At 42.6% G+C, this 22,817-nt stretch overlaps 2 protein-coding genes across 2 annotated transcripts; one reads left to right on the forward strand and one right to left on the reverse strand.

Annotated features, from left to right (window-relative positions):
• Positions 1-6: 6 nt before the first annotated feature.
• LOC103358894 (complement component C7-like) lies at positions 7-679 on the forward strand. The gene is made up of 2 exons (XM_008284044.1): positions 7-232; positions 322-679. The coding sequence occupies exons 1-2, from the start codon at positions 115-117 to the stop codon at positions 504-506; spliced, it is 303 nt and encodes a 100-aa protein (XP_008282266.1). The 5' UTR covers positions 7-114; the 3' UTR covers positions 507-679.
• A 1,504-nt stretch (positions 680-2,183) lies between these two features.
• rgs7bpa (regulator of G protein signaling 7 binding protein a) lies at positions 2,184-9,948 on the reverse strand. Its single transcript, XM_008284045.1, has 6 exons — positions 9,068-9,948; positions 7,892-8,058; positions 4,766-4,896; positions 4,327-4,471; positions 3,373-3,443; positions 2,184-3,237 (listed from the first exon to the last, which is right to left on the reverse strand). Exons 1-6 carry the CDS (start codon positions 9,215-9,217, stop codon positions 3,146-3,148), a joined length of 756 nt encoding a protein of 251 aa, XP_008282267.1. The 5' UTR covers positions 9,218-9,948; the 3' UTR covers positions 2,184-3,145.
• Between the last annotated feature and the right edge of the window lie 12,869 nt (positions 9,949-22,817).

Here is a 22,817-nt window from a genome sequence, read left to right on the forward strand (position 1 = left end):
GCCGCTTGCGGCTTTAATTTTCATTGTTTTGCTTTTGTTGTCACCAGTTCATCTCTGGAGTTGTGTGCCAGAGCTGCTACGAGAAGGAATTCTGTCCTTCTGAATGTGTGCAAAATGCAAGCACTGCAGTGTATGGGGAAGAACCACGTGATAGCAGAAGACAGCACCTGCGTGTGGCCGCAACGCAACACCACAGGCTGCACCGGCTGTCACATGTGGGAGATCTGCGATGGTGGGAACATGCAAAGCCACAAAGAGCTAATGTAGAGATTTTGCAACTTGCAATCATTCATGAGGTTTGTCCTGATGCTCCTCTTTCAGATCAAACCAACGACTGTCGCTGTAAGGACTCTGCAGATTGCTCGATCCCAGGATCAGACGTGTGCGTCCGTGTTGGAGAAGATGCGACTGCGGCCCCACAGACCATGAGCGAGTGTGAAGCAGGACATAGAAGATGTAAGGGAGAGACGGTGTCAGTTGTCAGTATCGTTCCCTGCACTTCCTGAGGATTCAGGCGGGATACTGACTGACCTCTCGTATTCTGCTCCTTTATCCCACTTTTTTCTGTGCAACCAATATTGTTTTAAATCCCACTACTTAACACATTAAAGGTACATTTTTATGCATGCATTAAAACACAACTAAACTGTATTAAGACAATAAACAAATGAATAACAAATCTGTCCTTATTTTTTGCACTTTTGCATTCATAAAATTAACCTACAGAGAAAAGCAAATACTGTAAACATCACAGATAAATATGCATTCACAGACAGATTAGGGTAAAATGTGTTGCCTTTGCAGACGTCGGGTTGTAAAGCATTTTGCTTTTGATGCCGTTTGAGTTGCGTTCACATCAGACTGCAAAAAAAGTAGGGCTTCATTTTGAGAAAAATAGTTTTGTAAATGTCCCTTGAGGTAATGTTTGAAAATCTGTTTTCTGGACTGAGATTTCAAAAGATGTCCTGTGCTTACTAAACCAGACAGCGTTCAGCCTGCCAAGCAAACCCCCTGCTGACAGTCTATTCCTGCCTCTGGCTCGCTGCCCTCTCATAGTGTGAGTGCATGTGTGACTGTGTGTGTGTGTGTGTGTGTGTGTGTTTGAACCTGCCTGTGAAACAGTGTGAAGATACCGACTACTCAAATGTTTGGTCATGACATCAAAATGCTTATAGTCGGGCACATGCGTTCCACCGCTTCACGTGTTGTGCTCACAAAGGCTGGTGGCTGAGAGGAAGGTGTTAGAAGAGCTTTTGAGCTGTAGCACACGGGCTGACACTCCTAAAGGAGGTAATACACACAAACCGGCAGAATGTTTAGACATGTACAGGTAGGCTATCGCTCCCCCGTGTGCTCTGGATTTTTAAAAAATGCATATAAATGAATGGGAAAAGAACAACATTGGCAAGGTGTTTGGATACAAGTGCATGAAATGGTGAAATCTCTGGAAATCTGGTTCAACTTAATTCTTTCCAAAGATATTTCAACATTTGGTGTTTTGGTGATGGAGGCATCAAAGTGCTGGGAAATTTTCCACAAGTGTTTGAGTAATGGTAAATGGACTGCACTTATATGGCGCTTTTCTACCTTGGCGGCACTCAAACAGCTTTACAATGTGTTTCTCATTCACCCATTCACACCCACATTCGTACACCAATGGTGACAGAGCTGCCATGCAAGGTGCTGCAAGGTGGGAGCAACTTCGGGTTCAGTGTCTTGCCCAAGGACACTTCAGGGGATCGAACTGCCAACCTTACGATCAGAGGACGACCCGCTCTACCATGACTGATATCATGATATTATTCAGTGACTTTCTGTGGCCTGTATGGATGTGTTTGCGTCGCCATGATTGTATTACATCAGAAAATGTTCATTTTTTTTATATGTTTGCCTTTAAAAATAGTTACTGAAAAGACTTGCTTGGGTAGCTTTTACATATAAAACTACATCTATCTATCTATCTATCTATCTATCTATCTATCTATCTATCTATCTATCTATCTATCCAGTTTAAACGTAGCTTTTTTTTTTTAGGGTTGTAACAGACTTTGAACCATCCTTTAACCTCCACAGTCAGTTTGATTTTTCCCACATTGTGTTCGACGTGCCTCTTTTGATCGTTTATCGCCACCCAGTGGACATTTCAGGGCATTGCATGCAACACAGTCACAAACACCAGTTGATAAGTTTCAATAACAAAAGTTTTTATTAACAATGTAAAATGACCTATATCAGCTTTGACTACCGTATCGTCACCGTGCCATAAACATTGATCGCAATCTTTAATTAACCCCGAACTACCTGCCCTCCGTCTGCCGCAGACGGAGAGAGATCCTCCCAGCTTATTCCCACAAACAGATTCTTTGCTGACCACCTCCAACTTTGAAAATAATTCAGAGAGCATTGCGTTAAGAGTATGTGTATATACAAGTCTAATGTCGATTTATGGATAGATATTGTGTGCAAAGAAGTTTTCTTTTGAGTATTGTATCATATATTCCTTTTTCGAAGCTGGAAAGTTTAAGTTGGGTACAGGTTCTTGGTTTATGGAAGACTAAATTAAGTACATTAAGAAGAAAAACAGCAAGAAACAGAAAACAGAGACTGTAATACACAACAAACTTATTCTGCACAAACCTGTCATCTCGGCGTAGTAGACAGACGAAGGTATAACTTTGTCTTTGCAAGTGCCATCCTCAAATATTTTCGAACGGCGTCTATTCATAAGTTATCACATGATTTCTGACAAAACAGACATTTATATTCCCTTTTTTTAAAACATGAATCGTCATCGCACTCACTCAGGCTCGTGGAAGTAATTGAACATTGACATTGTTTTCGGATGGCCTCTCATTCGCTTTTACATTGGACAAGCAGATATCTGACTTCATTTACCAAAAAAGGGAGAATCTGTTGCAAAATATCTTAAAATATATGTTCATGACTTTTGTTTTTCATTACATTGCAGTTACAATTCTTCTTCGTATTACAAAATAAAATTATAAAATGGGCAGCCTTTAAAAAAAAGAAGAAAGAGACAATTTATTTGAAAATGGCAGTAATAGATTGGTGGGAGACACAAGTGGTGAAGGACAGTGGGTAATGGTGTCTTTGTTGCTGCCTCCTACCCACGAAGGCGGGGCCCTTAGCTGGTTACCAGGCAACAGAGCCCAAAGAACCGCCTCTTCCTCTGTCGGACAAGCGGGTAGGGAGTCAGGTTCAGCAAACTGCTGTCATCTGGGCACAAGAGCACATGGACACGCAGCCAAGTCAGGCACTTTTTTTTGCTAGTTTTCGTCACGATGCTGTGTTTGTGTATAATTTTGAAAGTGTCTCTGATCGTATGGTGTGTGCAAAGTTGTTGGTTCTTACCTTGGTTCTTCAGTGGTAAAGGCATTGTCTCCCTGAGTTTACTGAGAAGGTTCTTCATCTCTCTCATATCCCTGCAATGACACAAATGAGGGAAGATCTAAATCTAGTCGTAGATTCTCACATGTTCACACACAATCCTGTTTCCATCCCTTCAGAGGAAACTAGTCTGGCTCATGTTAATTCAAAGAGACTCATCTTAACACTTATCCTAACCTATAAGACCTGCTTTTTGAGTGCATCCCAACAGTGTGACTCTGTAAACAGATTTCAGAGCCACAACCCCAGCAAATACTTTTGTCATTTTTGCAGCCACATCTAAAAATATATCTCAAAATATACTGTAAATGTATTACTGTCCTATTTCACAACCTAATATAATAAACACTCTGACACAGCACAGTGCACACAGTGACTAACAGATGCAATCCCAGTATTTTTCAAGGAGTTTGCAAACTGTCAAACTATGAGGCAGCATCTCCAGTGAAAACTGGATGTCTTAAAGTTTGTATATTTGAATCTTATCTTTGATAAGTGCAGTACAAAAACTGCAGAGACCATAGATTACCAGTCATAGCATCTTGAAACAAAAAATAAATTTTCAGAGGCATGTACTTTCACTTTTATACGATGTCTTATGAGAAAAAAATATGTAAAGCAGTTATTTGCTGCTTCATATACTGCTGTAAATAATCAGATTGCACATTATTAGAGGAAAATTAGAAGTGCGATCCAGTTAAAACTACATATTGATGTGTTTAAAAGAGAGAATTTGCTGTCAATAATGTAAACCGAAGAATTAATGTTACTAGTTTTGTGTTGTTTAGTTCTTTAAATTGTGTTTAATTCAACAAAAATGAAAGAGTAAAACTATTTACACCGTAACAAACACACAAATTCAAACACACAACACTTGCTCACGCCCAGACGGACACAAAACACATCCTGTCCACCTACTTTTCTATGTTTTCTATGTCAGTGGCCACCAGCCAGCAGAGCTGAGGACAGTCAGTCGGGGAGGAAGACGTGTCCTCCAGGATGGGGATGTCTGAGCTCTCCTCGATCTTACTGTCGACTCCTGGAGGACCACACGGCTCTTTACCTAAAGCACACAGAGACAAGCTTTGATCACGTGTCATCACCAGACACATTAAAAGATTAAAAATAGCTGACCTAAAAGTACCCATCACTGTGAATTAGTCCTTGGGCTCCAGCTTAGATTTACTTAGATTTATGATCATATAGATGGTGTTATTTTGTTTAAATGTAAAAAAAATAAGGTATAAAGTTGTCAGTAAATAAACACATCTATGATTATATTTTGAAACATGAGTGCCTTCTAACAGGTTTCCTCAGTTCTTTCTGTCTATAAGCTCCCATGAATCAGTGTACTAACCTTTCCGGTGGAGCTGCAGGGATCCCAACAAGCAGACAGATTTGAGCATCTCTGTGATGTACATCTCCAGACAGCACTGCAGCTGGATGAACAGCCTGCAGATCTCAGGGTGGATCTCCCCGTCCTCTGGCCTGAAACGGCACAAAGAAACGGAAACGTTACATCCTAGCGGGAACTTACAATACTCTGAAAAACAGTGACCGGCTTTACGGACACAATTCAAAATCCTGATTTCATTTTGGAAAGAAAAATTCATAGAGTCTCTGCAAGTGTCTATGTAGCTCAACTAGAACAATGTTCAGTGTGATTGTAGGCCTCCACCAAGCAGCACAGTAGTCTTCTGTCCACATTTGACCTTTGACCTTGCAAAACTAAAATCTCATCATTTCATCCGACATTCATGTGAAATTTGGTCAAAATTAGCAAATGAACTCCTGAGTTATAGCCAAAAACATGTTAAAACACCAAAATCCCATCAGTTCATGCCGGAGCCCAGGTGAATGTTTGTGCCAAATTTGAAAAAAATACCTCCTTTCTGATATATCTCGTTCTAAATAATGAGCTCCACATGAGGTTGCAGTGACCTTGACCTTTGACCTTTGCTCTCTAAAATCTAATCAGGTCATCCTCTAACTCAAGTGAATGTTTGTGCCACATCTGGAGAAGTTCCCTCCAGGCGTTACAGAGATATTACACAAACAATCTGAAAACATTATGCCCCTGGAAAGACACTTTTAATATGCAAAACATAAAGAACATATGGGAATATATGGTAAAAAATCCCAAAGTAAAAATACCAACAACAACATTTCAAATTTATTAAAACTGATTATTTCTTAATTGCAGACTTTGCTCCATTATGCTCTTTTACTGGACTCGTGTGTGAGCAGTTTTCACTTGACTGAAGTGTGAGTGCAGAATGTGTGAAGGAATATAATGACTTCTAGAATACTTCTGTACTTTCAGAATGCACATCTTCTGTGCCGCACCATAAACAGCAGGATTAGACGTGGTGATACTGACCATTTTGCTTGCTTGTAAGTACATTAAAGTGCTCAACAACCTGAACTTCAAGCCTTTGATAGCAGCAGCTGAGGTCAGAAGGGGTCAATGATTCAAAAATAGATTTAAAAAAAAGAGTTTAGTGGATTAAAACTTCCAGATGAGATGCACAGTTTGCATTGATAATGGATGATTTCTGTCCCTTTTATTCCACATTAACAGCAAGGAAAGCTGAAACTGCTACCATTATTGTTGAAGGCAATCAAATCTAACACAATGTATTTAACCACGGCTGATCACTGGGCTTTTTAAGGGACGCCACAGTATCTTCACAATCGTACAAATCTGGTGTTGGAGGGGGAAACTACAGCAGGTGTCGTATCACATGGGAAAGTGACGGAGACGAAAGGCGTGAAACTTGCACCTGGTACAAACATTTCTCGCACGAATCAGGCTGTTGAATTCCCCTCTTCCAACAGCGAGCGTCTCTCTCTCTCTCTCTCCTTGCCATCCCTGTTTTGTCACAGTGCTGCCGTCTACAGTGCCGCCGCTAAAGCGCAGCTGTCACCGACGCTATCCCGCTTATCAGCTCTTGCTCTCGCACATTGGAGAGGCCTCGCATCACTCAAACCATTCAGACGCACTGACTTTATTTTATTAAAGGGGAATGATCTGCGCCGTCTAATTCGAGCTCTGCGACACCAGTTAGCGGAGACAGACGCTGGAGCGGCCTGGAGAGGCTTTAGAGAAGGAGGTTTAGAATGTGTGTTGGTGATGTTGGGAACTTAGGAGCTGCTGCAAATGTAAGTGCAGGCCTATAACAGTTGGTACACAGACAGAACCGTATCTAGGTGTTTGATTATGAGCCAGATATTGGAAAAATAATAGTGCAGAGTGTTAATATCCTGCACGGTTTAAATGTGATGTTATTATTGCTCGGCTAAATGCATTTAAAGCTACACTGAGGCAACAATTTTGAAGACACTGATAAGCATTCTCCATATGATGCAGCAAGTGGGATAATTATTGAACCAGTAAACAGGTTACAGAGCAGCCTAACACATTTTAAACTCTTCCTTATAAAAAAAAATATGGCTGCCTCGTTGTTTATATATGCGTATGCCAATTACAAGGAGGAATCTGCTGCTGGAGTAAATAAGATGCTGGTATGTTTCCAACGATGCCTGAGCACTGGGGAAGCAGCAGCTCCTCCAGAATCTCTCTCACCGCTGGCTTCAGCCTGTCCGATTGTTATTTAAGTAAGTTTGAGGGAGCCAAGTCAGTTGGCATCCTAGCCTCGCTGAGGATTCTCGAATCCCAAACCTCGCTTTGCCCTTCTTCCACTGGCACCGACGCAGACGAGATGCCGTCGGCCAAGTCTATTTAAGGATCTACCATCTTGGCCTCGCCTCTATCTTCAACCAAAACTTCCATCGCAAACAAACAAACAAAGCACTTGTAATGTAATTTAGCAACGAAAACACACTCAGACCAACCACTTTGTGTTGAGTGCTATCGTTTGTTTTCTTTTTAAAGAAGCCCCCAAAACATCCTGCACATTCATGAACTATCCAGTACCAAATGACCACCAACAGAGACGCTCTCACAACACATTACAACAACAGCAACCAAAAAGAAAAGTCATTGGTTCCACATTATTGATACGATTATCTCCGATATTAGTCCTGGGAAGCATCCCACTTTCATTCCACTTGGTGCATTAGGCCCAGCTAATGGGGGAGTGATCAGTTACAGTATGCAGTTGTGATTGCTTCCTGGTAAAGCTCTCCCACTGGCAAATTAGAGATGTCATGATTTTTAAAAGCTGGTCTCATGTTCTGTTTTGTTTTTTCTCCTCCACTCACACTTAAAACTCTCCAGTTTAATGGAGCAGACACTTGGATGATTTCTTTTGAAGAGTAGGCTTACAAAACACACACACACACACAGGAGCCTAAAAATGGGGATGCTTATGCAAATGAGAGATTTAGCCTACTTTGGTATATAAATTAGACACTTTACAACTTGAGGCTCTGCAGTGTGTTGCAGAGCGCCCCGTTTTGGTGCGTCTTTTTTTTGTTATTTCTATTCCAGGACCATGGACAGCATCCGTGCACAACTCACCCGGATATCAAGGAGAGGCTGTGGTGAGCCGCTCTCGCCATTTCGCAGCCTTTAGTTCGGGTCTTGAGCATTTCTGCCCGTAAGGAAGGACAGTCGACGGTGATCTCGCCGATGGAGATGACCAGCTCACGGTACAGAGCCACGAGTGTATTGAATTCTTGGACGATCTGCGTTACAGTGAGACACACAAACAAACAAAAAATAATAAGAAGTTAGGATCCAGGCAAGTAACACAACACAGAAGTTTATCTTGAATATGACTTCTGTCCACATGAAAAAGGTGTCAGCCAAGAAGGAAATGCTGAGCAGCACTATACCCAGCCTTTTTTTTTTCCTTCCTACACTGGGGACAAATAAGGTGCCATGTGCAGAGATGCATGGTGCTATGCTTCAGGAAAGCAGGATTTAAAAAAAAAAAACTGCAACCTTGCACATATGTGGCCACAAAAGCTCATTGATCTCCGAGAGAAACAAAGCAAAGAAAAGAAAAGTGAAGCATCGCTATTAATTTTTCTTCTTCTATTAAATCGGCCAAGAGCGCACGATTAACGCACCGATTCCCACTGTTGCTAAATCTGGTTTGCTTTTGCACGAACAACCTTTGGTGGTGCACAAGTAATATTATTTTTTTTCCTCGTTTCGTGCAACTCCTGCATCCTGCTGTAGTCCTGTAAAGGAACAGCGAGGCTCCATGACGCTCGCTGATGTATGAACGGGGCTGAAGCAGCAGCAGCAGCAGCAGCTTCTATCAATCCTGTCATCTCTCTGTCAAAACACGGGACATCTGTGCCACGATTCACCAACACCACCCCGCAGATAATCCCGCAGCCTAATTCTGCTAATTTAAAAGAAGGAAAGAAAGAAATCAGCCCGAGCAGCTTTTCCACACTCTGAATGCAAATCACACAGTCGATCTGCACGCCGAGGTTGTTCTGTTTGGCTTCACTGCCAACAAAGCAATGCAAATGCATAAGGCTACAGCTATTTTTAGGTGCTGCCAGACCGGGTTATAGTCTTCTCTTTTTTTTTTCTTTTCTTCTTGCAGCTATTAACAGCTTGTGCACCCTTGCATGCACGGGATAGTCGATCTGTCCAAGAACAAAGAGCGGTTGGGATAATAAACACAGCGCTCCTTATCGGAGGCACCATGCAGGCATCGACGTGCCGCAAACCTACCATTCTGCAGTCGGCCACGGCTCGCTGGGCTTTGCGGGTACTTTCGGTGCTCTCCCTCCTCTGTGGGTCTCGGTAAGGAGGCTTGCCGATCTGGAAGATGTTCCCGGCGGATCTGGGGCGGTTTTTGCGCCCATTCGATGCAGAACTCATGCATACACATCCACTATTAAAACAGCCCTAGGACAGAACGATTTTTTTTTTTTTTTTGGTCTTATCCCCCCACCTTCCAAACTCCAACCACTTTCTCTCTTCCTGCCTCGCCAACCCCCCTTTGCACCTTAACTGTTCACCTTATCCTCTCCTCCGCTTTGCGCTCAGTTCACCTTCGCCAACTACTGGCTGGGGGAGGTTTTTCTTTTTTTTTTTTTTCCTTCTTTTTTTTGAACCTCGATTACTGTTATTGCTCTATCCCCCTCGCGTTCTTTCTCTCTCCCCCCACACGTCTCTAATGTGGGAGAGGGAGCGAGCGTTTTCCCAGACGAGCCTGAAAGCGCAGGAGAAGTGCCGGATGAGCGCCCGTGACTCCTCTCCGCATTGCCTCGACTGCGACGGGGCGCAAGTCACCTTCACTCCAGCAGCAGCAGCAGCCTCAGCAGAGCGAAGACTTCACACCCAACCCAAGAGTCCACAGCTAGCTGAGGTGTCTCTCCTGACGCACCGATGTCAAGAGGAGGCGATCGCGTTCACGGAGACTCTCCAAATGCAACCATTTTTTATGATTGCGCGTTTCCATTAAAGCACCCAATAAGACGGAGGGCGATAACGATCTTCTGTTTTTTTTTTTCTTTGCTGCGCACAAATACGCGCTGCCGGTGTCCGCGCTCAGCTTGAAAATCCGAACCCCCAAAGAAAAAAAAAAAAAAAAACACCACCCAAAAAAAAAAAAACTTAATTCCTGGTATCGCGGTGTCAGCTCGCCTCCCGGCGTCTTGTTCTCTGTTGTGCGTCTCCGGCTCGTCGAGGCGGGCCTATCTCTAACCTTGGAGAGGCAGCAGAAGACGAGCAGTTGCTACAGGCCTGACGTGGCTCTGTGGCTGGCAACACTGCGCACCCAAAGGACGCGAATACTAATAGGGCCCATCAAGTCAGACCCCCGCCCTGCTGAGCTCTATATGAACTCCCTGTGAAATTCTGGCTATCGGCCACTTCTTTCTTTTTTGCCTCCATCCAGGAGAAGCGCAGAATTAAAAATCAATCAGTATCCCAGTAAAGTGCGCCTGTTTAAACTTTATCACCCAATACCACTATTTAAACTGCTCCTGCCTTATGTATAGGTTACTGTGGCATATTTATCTTATATGCAGGCTCATGTAATCGGAGCTTAAAGTTTGTTTTATGGCACGTTTACACCTCTATCACACTACTGCAGTGATCTGTGATGTTACTAAATCGTATGTTGCTATAGACAGGCAACTACATGAACACAAGAAGTGAAGTTAGCACGCACACACACACACACACACACACACACACACACACACACACACACACACACACACACACACACACACACAGTAGTGCTTTCATCAATGGCTCACATTCATTTCCTCTAGACCCACTGTAGCCAAAACCATGCCTATAAATAACCCCATTAAACCGAGGCTTCACCTTTAAAGTTTACATTTCTATATTGGGCACTCACTTCTTGTCCCCAAAAGCAAAACTGTGACTATAAATAGATTTACGTTCCCAAGTACAGACACACAAGTTGGTAACTCCAAGAACTAAGACACACATGACTGTATATGGGTATAAACATGTATAATTGATCAATAAAGGTGCCAGTTTGTTGTCTATGGCTGCACCACAACAGGATAATATATTCGCTCAAGATTTACAGGCTTGTGCTGTAAATGTATTTGAATCCATTCCTGGATTTCACCGATCACTTGTCATTCTTTGCTTTGCACAAATACAAAAGTGTGCGGCAGATGTTCTGAATAAACTAGGAGTCAGATTCAGATAGGGAGTGCTCTTCCCAAACCTGTATCACATCTTAATTGTGCATGCAAAAAAAAAAAGCCTTTTTTAAATCCATTAATGTGTCGTTTACATGTTTTATCGCATCTACACCCGGAGACCCAGCTGCATTCGCACGTATCAACACCTAAGGTGGCACCAAGAAGTGAGAAACGCTCAATGTCATTTCATTTACATGTAACAGATTCTGCAGCAATTATGCGTTTGGTTTCGGTGTTGATCTCTGAGCAGAGATAACGCTGCAACAAATCCCGTAGTCCATTAGCAATGACGGGCCGGTTAGTTGTTCTAAAATGGGCTCTTACTGCAAAATGTGCATCTTCTTGAATAATTAAACATGTTAAGACTTTGTTAAGAGTAAAGTTTAAACTCTTCCTGAGTTACCAACTGCAAGTGTTTCACGGCCTCTCCGAGCTGCAGCCTGCAGCCCTGCCCTTCACGTCATGGAAAACTTGGCAGAGGACAAAGTCAAGTTTCTCTCCAGGAGAAACCAGAGCCTTTACTTTCCAAAGACTGAACCCAAATATATCCAGTTGGGGCTGCTGTACTTCCTGCACTAATTTTGGGTACTTTTCCACCACGGGGGTGAAACTTTATGTCCAAGGTGACTGTTTATGAAGCCAGACTCACCAGAAAACTTTACTGAACCCATAGCTTTGGGCTAATATGGCTCTACACATATACATACATATAATAATTTCAGATTATTATATTTTATATTTTTTCCCTGTATGGATCATTTGCTGACACCTATACACACCTACCAGTCCACAAAAGCCTAGCTTACCACAGGTTTGTGATATCATGATAAATAATGAAATAACATGTGAATATCAGCTGCTTTCTAACTAATGGCATACGTATGATATAGAAACTCATTTGTCACATATTATTAACAAATATATGAACTTAATTTTCTTGCAATAAGTTAACCAACATTAGCTAATGACCTGGAAATGAACTGAGCTTCACTGTTATTGCGAAACTATACCAAACTATATGAAGACACTATAAGCCCAGTGCATGCTTTACAGTGATATAAGTCGAAAAGGAAAATAGTAATTCATCCCAATTCAAAAGCGTGAAATGTTATAGGACTGAATGAGTTCATGACCAAACATGGAAATCACTTAAGATGTACAGATTTTAAACCCACATCTACATACCTGCATGTATGTGCTTCTGTGCAAACTTTATTTGATATAAAACACAGTGACTTAGTACAACCACACATTCGTTCCCTCCAGGGGCTGCTTGAGAACAAACACAACGCAATACTCTTCCTAACTGAAGAAAATTAAATTTTAAAAATGAAAACATCTAGTTCAGGGGTGTCCAATCTTGGTCCTCGAGGTCCACAATCCCACAATCAGGTGTGTTGGAAGAGGGAAACATCTAAAACATGCAGGATTGTGGCCCTCGAGGACCAGGATTGGACACCCCTGATCTAGTTTAGACACAGTGAATAGTATAATTCAAGCTGGGAAACTGGAACACAAAGATTAATAAGACTACAAATGGTCTAATTTGATGCCAAAATGCTAATCTGTCCATTGGTTGTGTGTTTTCGTTTTGCATTAACCTGTAAGTCCATTGATAAAGTTTTTAATATTGGTGTAGGTAGGATTAAATAATTATTTATTATTGGAGTATATAATGTCTGTAGTCACCCTGAAATGCAATGTTCAGAAAGTATTAACTCTGGGAATCTTTCGTCATTAATCGAGGACCTCCTGGTTGTGTTTCCCAGTGACAACAGGTATTTGTTCCATTTTCCAAATTACTTTATTGTTTTGAAAATGCATTTTGTAAATCATTTTACAAATACGCATTGTTGTATAAAAAAGCATAATCATGTTTTATTACACATGGGCCGCTGGTAATGGGTGGAAGTAAAACGTAACAGCAAATTGTAATTCTCCATTCAAATCATTATTATTGTATGAAATGTCAAGTTATGAATTTGTCAGTATACATTAGAAAAATAGTTTGACTGGGAGCAGTCCAGCTGGCCGCGTTCATTTGAACTATAATGGGATGATATTGTAGGTAAAACACTACAAGCTAAGAGCCGGTGCATTAGCTCTCCTCCATACAGGAACAGGACATGTTGTGCAACCCACATCACATGTGCATCATGTGGAGACAGAGAACAGAGAACATTGGATTCCCAAACATGCCCTACACCGTTTCCCCATTTCAATTATTTATTAATGAGAGTCAACAAGCTGGCACACTGTTGTTTTCCCTCCACCACGACATCCCACCTGCTTGAAATTCACTCACTGGTATCTCATTAACCCCTACAACTTAGTTCCCCCCTCAGCCTCATCTTTAACTCCTTGTTTTATTACTTTACCCTAATCCCTCTGCATATGTTTTTTGCCTCCTTTAATTGTTGCCGTCAAAAAGAAGGGAAGAAGAGATAGCAAAGAAAGCAGAATATGAAGAAGCCTATGACCCAGTTGACTGAGTAGATGTAGATGATGACCATGTCCATGTCGAATCGCCAGCCTCGAGAGTCATCCTCAAAGTCAATGGCGTCCATACGGTAGCCTCCTCCGTGGGGGAACTGGCGTCTGGCGATAGGACTGGACTGCCTCTGGAAGCCTGGTTTGGATAACGGTTTTCATTAAAATTACATTTGAAAATGCATTAGGACTGACTTTAAAATATGTCCACAGCTTCTGCTTCGCTTGAATTCATGTACATTACAGTAGATTCCAATGACGACGAGTTTTCATGGATCAGAACGGCAAGCTACTGTTTAGGAAGGCCATGTGCTCAGGAAATTGGTGGTTCAATGACATTCATAGGATTCTACTATCAGTAAAATACACAATAGCTTTGTTTACGTTTTGGGGCTGATTCATATTTTTACGTAGCTGACAACATGTATGCCGTAATGAAGGAAGACAGCATTTAAAAATGCACATTTTAGGGAGTTTTTTAAGATTTAAATTGGTTGTAGTTTGGTGGATGGGACAAATAACCTCATCATTTTAGTAAATGTCAAACCAAACATTTCAATCCACTCATGCACAATATGTCACTGCTCCCCCCCTTCAAGAGCTGCATGCATTATAGAAACAGTTTCATCTGAGCATGTGCAGAATGCAGCAGCTTATATGTGCATTCTGTGCACTACAAAACTGAAACATCGATTTTAATACAGCTTGGGTTGTATTGAGGACAAATGGGTAGGAGATATAGCCTGTCACAAGAGAAACACAGTCGGCATGTATCACTCTTTAAATTCCAACTTGAGCTCATGTATGTAAATAAAAAACCTGCCTCCAAAGATGCGGAAGAGCTTCCTGCAGCTCGGCAGAGGCCACTTTGCACAGCTTGCTTTCTGAAAGTTCTGTTTCCGAGACAGGTATTCCTTTGGGAAGAATGTCCTTGCCGTTTGGTTCAGCTCTACAAGACAGACAAAGAGACAGATTTATTCAGCGGATTCAAAAAAAAAAAAAAGAAAAAACACATCAGACGTTGCATCACTAGCCACCCTAATTTTCTCCCTCCTCTGTTTCTGCATGACCTTGGCTTCGGTAATCAACACAAGAATCTCATCTTGTCATCTAATCATTAACAAGAGCCCTTAGTGCTTCTACAGTCCTCATAACCATCCCATCCTCGCCGCTCACTTTCCACCACATACATCTAGAAGTAGGCCAACGTGAATCACAGAAGTTCATTACTTATTCATACACTTGTCCAAATCAGACCACATTGTATGTAATCAGTGTGCAGTCGTCATGAGGTTACATAAAATGCTTTCGCCGACACACGACATACAGTCATGCAAATGCAAAAAACACACAATATTACAGTGCGTCGCATGACATTGTTGTGTTAATGCTGACATACAGCGTTAGGGTTGAATTTTTCACTGGTAAAAAATAAAAAAGAAGCATCTCTTCTTTTTTATTTTGCAATGCATTTTACACAAAAAAGAGGAATGCTACTTCTTGTTTCCGTCAGAAAGCACTAAACAAAAATGTTCAGGCTGTGTTTGGTTTTGTCTTCTCGGTCTCTCTCGGTGACTCATCTGGTCAGAACTGAACTAAAGGTCTACTGTGCTCCCTGTGGGACGTCTGCAGCTGGGCTCTCTGAATGATCTGCAGCATAGATGTCATCTGTATGACAAGCAACAAATGCAGGAATACACACACATATATAGCTGTAATATATGCGATGCTATGACTCCTGTGTCATGATTTTTTATATGCAGCTGCTGTTTCTTATGGATTGTACTTTCAAACAACACACTGGTGAATTTTTATCTTGATATGGGTGTAGTATAAGCATAGGGGATAAACAAGTTTATTGCACGGTAAGCAGCTTTTTTGCTCATTATCTCACCCTTTTGGAAGAAGACGTGCGTAATGACTGTTCGGCACAGCGGGCACGGGGTGTTCGTGGGGCTGTTCTTAGCCAGCGTCCTCAGACAGGGTTCACAGAAGATGTGGTTGCAGGGATGACACATGTAAGGACTGAAGTACACGTCCAAGCACACGGCGCAGATGTAGCCGTCTCTGTCGCCGGCGCTCAGGCTTTCGTCGTCCTCGCTGCTGCTGCTGGATTGGTTCCCCGTTGAACTCTGGGTGCGGAGAAAAGCAGCAGAAGCAGGAAAGGCACTTTTAAACAACGACGAATGAAGCAGCTTCCGAGTCACATGCGAGCAAACATCTTTTCTTGCATGACTGGTTCGAGATTCAAACTGGCAATGCTCATGTGCAAAACCTTCCATCATATTTTTACTCAAGCTTCTTCTTGATTCTCATGCAGGTATCCTAGCATCTTCCTTGCATCAGTTAACTGTATGAAGGAGAACAAGCCAGAGATCTGACCCCTCACATATGAGATGCAAAGCATATATTATCACTGCAAGATGTCATTCCACCAGCTGGCAATAAATACATGTGAAAATGTCTTTTTTTTTTCTGCAGTCCTCTTGAGATTCTGCTTGAAAATGCTCTTCCCTTCTTCACCCTGTTTGATGAGTGTAAGCCTCTCTGACGCCCACCTGGACGGCACAATAATATGTGCGAGGACATGAGGGTGTCAGGTGTGAGTTCAGTGGAGGGAAATGTCTACCTACCTACATTTTCTCGAGTCTCACTGTAAAACATAAACACTGTTCGTTGGAGAAAACGACGTGACGCTGGCCTTCATACAAACTCCAAGCCACACGAGTTACACATAAATAATACAATAAGGTAAAAATATTCTCTTTAAACCCGCAGACAGGCAGCGCTTTGTTATTTTTAAATGGTCAACTTGCCCTCCCTCCCGAGTGTCTCATCCCCCCTCAGCTTCCTGTTTCCAAATCCCTCCGATAAGTCACATGAATGGATGTAACGAAGCTCATTCTGAGAACAGTATCTGGGGTTTCTCATGTCCCCCGCCTCCTCCTCAGACATGTGTCGGCAGCCCCCCGGAGGGATCGGTGTCTAAAGCTCCAGTGCTGTAAGAAAAAAAAAAAAAGCCTAGGGGGTGTTTCCAGAGTAATTACCACTTTCTCACCGAGGGGAACCTCCAGGGACTTCCCTGTTGCACCAGCCCTGCTTCCCAAGGTGTGTCATTAACGCAGAGAGGAGAACACAGAGCGAGTAATCATGGACACCGGGTTTCTCTCCTGGCAACATGTGCTGCAACATGGCAGCTTTGTCATGGTTACGATTGTAAATGGGTACATAAATACTTAAAGATGCTCAGTTTTCCTTAACAAACTTCCAGGGTACCACCTTAACTAACTGGAGCTTGATTTGACTGGTACAACCACCAACAAAAATCCCATCTGCCTCTGAAAGAAACAAGCCGACACTAGTTGCCTCTCCAAGAAAATGACTTCCTGTGGTTTGCTATTGCACAATAACTTCCACTTTGTTCTGGTGTATGCTGCACTCAGATGCAGAGCCACATGAGATTTTAGCAGAGAGGCTAAATCTATCTTTTCCACAAACCGAGAAGGCAAAATTGCACGAATGCAGTATTTCTTGAGACAGTTTGGGACGAGGGGGGGCTAAATAACTTAATCATTGCACTCGCCAAAACAAATATATCCAAACTATGAACGAGGCTTTGTGACCGGAGGGTTCGCTCAAGACAAAGTTCAAACAAATATGAGGAAAACTATTGCTGACCAGCCAGTATAAGTCCCGAATGCTGCAGTGATGCTCAGAGGCTATAGCAGAAATGCTGCGGTTGTACTTATCTTCGCCCAAGTGAGATTGAATGCAGCTCTGCCGGTAGAAAGTTGGATAAAGCTGAGAAACGCCGGCACATAAGGGTTGGTGATGATAAATGAGCGAAGGCAAGGTCATTCAGTTTCCCCCCCAAATAAACTAAAGTTTAGAGGGATACCTAATTGGACAAATAGGCCTAATTTTTTAAAAGTTTAAAGTTAGAAGATCAATACTACTCTCAAGTGTGTGTGTAATACTGGGAAAAGGAGCTCATTTGCGTAGCTTAGCATAAAGTTTAAATATAGGGTCACCAGCAGCACCAAAGCTCACTTATTAGCTTGTCAAATCCTGTTTGTTTCATCCACAAATAGCACACTTTCATCCGTTTTCCTCATAGTTGCATCAGGTCACTCCCACAGATATAATCCACCACATAATAATGGACACAATTATACCTACAAGAGCCTGATAATGTGTGTGTGTGTGTTACGTATCCACATCACAGCTGGTCCATAACACACCAACTCCAGCGAGCCAGAGAGGAGAACATCTTAGCTAAAAAAATGATATAATCAGCAGAGGGGGCACAGAATTAGGAAACTGATATTTTGAAAGTCTAAAAGCAGCTTAATTTTATTCAGTTTGCTGTAATACAGCAGTCAGAATAATTTCAGTCTGCCAACATGACTGCAGAGCTGCAGCAGCCAATCACAACACAATCTGCTCTTTTGTGTGGTTGGTTTTGAAGGGCTCTCTGGCCGAGCCTCATCACGCAACTAATTCAGATGTGACCCCACTTTAAACCACACACACAATGGCTATTGAAATGAGCCGGGTGCTGATATGACTGTCGAGAGTCAGACTCTGGATGAAATGAACAGAAACATGCACAGAAACACGTGTGCTGTCGTGTAAAGTGTCATAAATAAATAAATACAGCGAACAGTGGATGCAGTGCAACAAGATTTAAGTCTAATGTTTGTTGTTTGTTGTTTGGAGCCACACATCGCGGGCAAATGGCTTTTACTTCATTTTTCACATTAGCCTTCCATCTTAAAATATAAATAGGCTTTTAAGTGGATCGATTAGGTAATTTAAGGCTGAAGTGCCTGACTATAAATCTCAGGGCATCACTTGAGAAACTTTGGAGTTTGCTGCATCCACATACTCTCCAAAAGTCAGAGCATTACCAGAATTAAAGGCCAAGTAAGGTTCTGTTTTTTAACATGTTCCTCATGAAGCGTCGTGCGAATGCAAAGTTTGATTTGCTAAATGATAAATGATAGATGTCCAAATCTTCAATCTAAAATCAGTGGCACATCAGTCAGTAAAATACCAGTAACTCAGTGTCATTCACCTGTCTGCTCTCCTGCTGCTGACTCTGTCTCCACTTCTCTCTTCTCCTCTGCCGCCTCCTCAGACTTTTAATCCTGTTCTTCTCCCTTTTGCTCATCCTCCTCTCCCCAAAAGGAACGTACGGCAGCATCACCGCTGAGGTCATGGGTTGACTCATCACCTCCAGCACCCCGCTGCCGCCTTCCTCGCCATCTTCCACGTTCTCCTCGTCTTCCTCGTCCTCCTCTTCTTCCTCTCCCAGCTCTGAGAAGGTGAGAGACGGACGGTGCGTCCGACGACGATGGCCTTGGGACGAGCGTCCAGCTGCCGCTCCTGTTCTCACCTCCACCCAGAACGGATCTGGCTCTCTGGAAGAACTGAACGAGAAACCGTGCAGGTCTCCTGCAGAAGCTGACCTGGATGAGAGTCTCTGAGGCGAGGACCTGGTCTGGACAACAGGCCGAGGAGACCGAGAGCTTAAACCTGAAGAGACGGTACGAGTGCAGCCGTGGCCTTGATGTCTAGAACATGTCTGTCTTCTCTGTAAGCTGCTTGATCCCTCTCCAACTTCTGAAATGCTGTTTAATTGGACATCAGAGCTACTGCTGGATGAACTTTCAGTGCTTCCCTGTCTGTCCTGAGCTCCTTCTCTGTGTGTCTCAGCTGGTTCTGCTGTTCTCTGCCTTTGTTTGCCTCCTAAACGTTCAGCACTTAGTCTCCCTTCGCTCCTGTCTTGACTCCCCTCTCTCCATCTTCCTCTGTTTTCCTCGCCGCAGGTCTTCTTGAACGCCTTCCTCCCGGGCAGGGCAGGTCTCGCCAGCTGCTCCACGCTGCTCGAGCGTCCCTCTCCGGTCGGATCGGCGCTCCTCAGATTAGGCCTCACCGACTCGAAGCACGAAGCGCGCGTCTCATTGTTACTGTTTTCTTCACCGGTATCTTCACTTCCACTACCTCCAACTCTGCTTGAGCCATTCACACCAGAAGCTCCCACATGGGAGCTCATGATGGCGCTTTCAAGCCTCTCAGTCACCAGCAGAGCACATCTGATGCCACATCAACCAGACAGCCTGGTTATTCCCCTGCTGTCATCCATCTCTCAGTCTTCTTTCTGCCTCCCACTTCTTCTGGACGTATAGATTCAAGCTCTCTTTTTTCTTTTTTTAAGAGCTAGAGGGACTGTTCCAGCGCAGAGGAGGTGAGCGGTGCAGCTCTCTGGCTTGGCCTATCCTGCCCCTGTTAGCCCCCTGGGGCATTCCACACTGTTGACAAAGACAAAGTCCCTGCAGTGAGCCCCATTACAATAGGTGGACTGTTCATGGCCTCACTGTTGTTCAGGGTGACCTATAGAAAAACACACCGCTATGCAACCACTGAACTCACAAAAATAAGGTGAAAAAGCCAGAGCCACCGCTTTTTTTTTCTCATGTCCACTACCACGGTGTCAGCTTTTTTCACTCACAGAGTCATTTCTGTGTGTGTGTGTGTGTGTGTGTGTGTGTGTGTGTACATGTATGATTTTGTAGTTTCTTCCTGTGCACCTTTCAGACTACAAAAAGATATAAATATACTTGAGGAAACGATATCAGCAGATACGCTTTGTTCCAAAAGGTGGATTTATTGCTTCTAAATAAAGAATCTCATGGGACTATGACGGATTTATAAAGAATCCTGAAGACAATAGACCTTTTTATAGCAGCTGTTTGGGCATGAAATAGCAGGTAAAAGGGTGCTACTGATGACATTAATGAGGGTTTTGTTATATTTAGGTATAGAACCTGCATTATGTGAAGTGTAACAGCAGTATTCACTTGGTTAGATGGACTTAAATATAGAATTTGCTGACTAATTTGATTAAATGTGTGGACATCCTTCTCACTAAAGACTCATTTCTTTATGAATTTAAGTAATATGATATGCTGACAAGTTTAAAATCTGATTACTAGCATTTTAGGACTGTATGTGATTGTCAGCGATGTTCTATTTTTCGTTTTTTCTAAGTTATATAACAAAACTATTATGAATTTAACTTATATCATTTTATAGTTTTGACCTCCACAAGATAAAAACTGATCTAGAAAATGGATGGATTTATAGATTATACAGTTTAATCAAAAGTTTAATTAGAAGCCTTGTTGTTATTGTCACAAATTTGTTTAATTTTGCTGCTTCCCCCCCTTGTACACTACCGCTCTCCATCCACAGATGTCCTCACACTTTCCTCCCTGTTTCAGTCACCTGACTCCCCACACCCACCTCACCTGTTTCCATTCTCTAATCATCTCTCAGACTATATACCTGCTGTCTTTCCATAGTCTTCTGCCTGTTTGTTTTGCCAGATACTTGCATCATTCTTGCGTGCTGTAGCCGTGATGTTGTTTGCTGGCCAGTAGCCTATTTCATCCTTTATGTGCCGCCTAAAGGCCAGTTTAACAAAAGCACTGATGGTGTCTGTCTCAGGTGGATATTTTTTCATGTATAGATGAATAAATACCTCCACTGCTTGTATTTTGATTTCTCTATTTAGCACAGACAGCCTGGAAACTTCACTGATGCTAAATGCTCTCAACATCACGGAGCCAGTCTGGGATTATATAAAGAGACCAAAGCACCAGAGACAGTCTAAATCCACTGAAGAACTGTGACAAGTCCTCCAAAGATGCTCGGAACAGCCTACCTGCCACGCAACTTGAAAAAACTGTGCGTACCTAGCAGAGCTGGTGCTGTTTTAAAGGCAAAGAGGGGTCACATCAAATAGTGATTCGATTTAGGAGTTTGCTGCTTAGTGCAACTTGTTTGAAGATTCAGGGGAGTATTTTTGTTCAAGCGTCCTCACACAGTCTCACACATTTGGATGGAGGTGGTTTGATGGTGACACACATGGGAAGCATCATACAGACAGAAGATGGTCTGAGACTTGTGTAGTTGTATTTTAGGAGTTTATTTCATGTGTGAATCCAGTTTGACTTATGCAGATTTACACACATTCACAGGCCCAACTGGAAAAACTAACCCATACAACAACCAAATACTATCTTTCATTACAGAGCAGATAGATTATGACTGCTAATACAAAAGGCACGGCACAAACTGGACTGGATGTTAGTTAAGCCTGAGGTGAAATCAGCTCTAGTAACTTAAGAAACTTCCTGAGAGTGAACCATGTGATTAAACTTGCCAAAATATGTTTTGGTATAAAAATAACCCCTCCCAAAACATCTTCTGTGACAGATTTATTTCAGTTTAATCGGCACCGTCAGTCAAATTCAAGGGGCTTGAGCAGTGCAACGGCAATTGTACCAATGTCCTGTGATTGCCGTTACTGCACAGGAGGAACAGAGTGAACCGACGCAGATCAACAAACAGAATTTCCGGTCCTTGTACTTGCCGCTAGTGGATGTTTATTTGACGATGAGCATGCAATGAAAGTACAGCAGTTTCCTATTGTGAATATGGCATCTTTGCTGGTTTGATGCTGGTCTGCTGCTGCTCTGGTGAGAAGTGTTTGCTCTCTCCACCTGTGCCCTCCTCTTCCTGTTACCTGTGCCCTCTACATATACACCCAGTGTCCAATTACCCCCACCATGTGTCCAAACAATAATAATAATAATAATAATCCATATCAAATTACTTGCCGACTAACATAAATGGCTCCTACAAGCAGCTTGTTGAGGCCAGTAGAGCGACGGTTGACACTGAGTCCATCTTTACATACACTCTGATGGGACACAAAGGGTTAAAAATCTTCCACAGATGGTTGTAGGTTTTGATTCTTCCAGTTAAAGTCAACTGAGACTTATGGGGACGCTGACAAGCAGGAGGGATTTCTGTGCATAAAGTAAGTCTTTGTGTTTCACGAGTACATTTGTCTCTGATGACATCTTGATTTAAAGTTTTCTCTCGAAACTTTACATTTCAGGTTTTCAATTTCACTATTCTCAAGACCCCACTCCGGATAAGCAGAAGACAATGGATGGATGGACTATTCTCAAGTTTGCATTTCCTTCTTCAAATGTACATTCCACATATTCCTTTTAGACATTTAATGGTGGCCTGATCTGACTATCCTGTGACAAGCTATTAGTTTTTGTTTCCCCCCCTCCTAAATAATCTGAATTTTGGGTTAAATTATCTTCCATCCTTTCTTACTCATAGCAACCTTCCACTGCCTCCTTGCCTCCACCCAGCATAGTCACCCTTGTTTGCCCTCTCTGTCTGTGTTTATCCAGGCTCACTGCTGCCATTAA

The sequence above is a fragment of the Stegastes partitus genome, unplaced genomic scaffold, assembly GCF_000690725.1.
Source record: "Stegastes partitus isolate 25-593 unplaced genomic scaffold, Stegastes_partitus-1.0.2 Scaffold341, whole genome shotgun sequence".
In the NCBI taxonomy this organism is placed as follows: domain Eukaryota; kingdom Metazoa; phylum Chordata; class Actinopteri; family Pomacentridae; genus Stegastes; species Stegastes partitus.

What these genes read in the sequence shown, in the direction of transcription:
- LOC103358894 (XM_008284044.1), top strand. Translation starts at nt 115, where the DNA reads ATGCAAGCACTGCAGTGTATGGGGAAGAACCACGTGATAGCAGAAGAC. An exon ending in CATGTGGGAGATCTGCGATG is followed by an intron (nt 233 to 321) that starts GTGGGAACATGC and finishes CTCCTCTTTCAG; the next exon opens with ATCAAACCAACGACTGTCGC.
- rgs7bpa (XM_008284045.1), bottom strand. Translation starts at nt 9,217, where the DNA reads ATGAGTTCTGCATCGAATGGGCGCAAAAACCGCCCCAGATCCGCCGGG. An exon ending in CCTGCAGCTCCACCGGAAAG is followed by an intron (nt 4,472 to 4,765) that starts GTTAGTACACTG and finishes TGTGTGCTTTAG; the next exon opens with GTAAAGAGCCGTGTGGTCCT. An exon ending in TTTACCACTGAAGAACCAAG is followed by an intron (nt 3,238 to 3,372) that starts GTAAGAACCAAC and finishes TCTTGTGCCCAG; the next exon opens with ATGACAGCAGTTTGCTGAAC.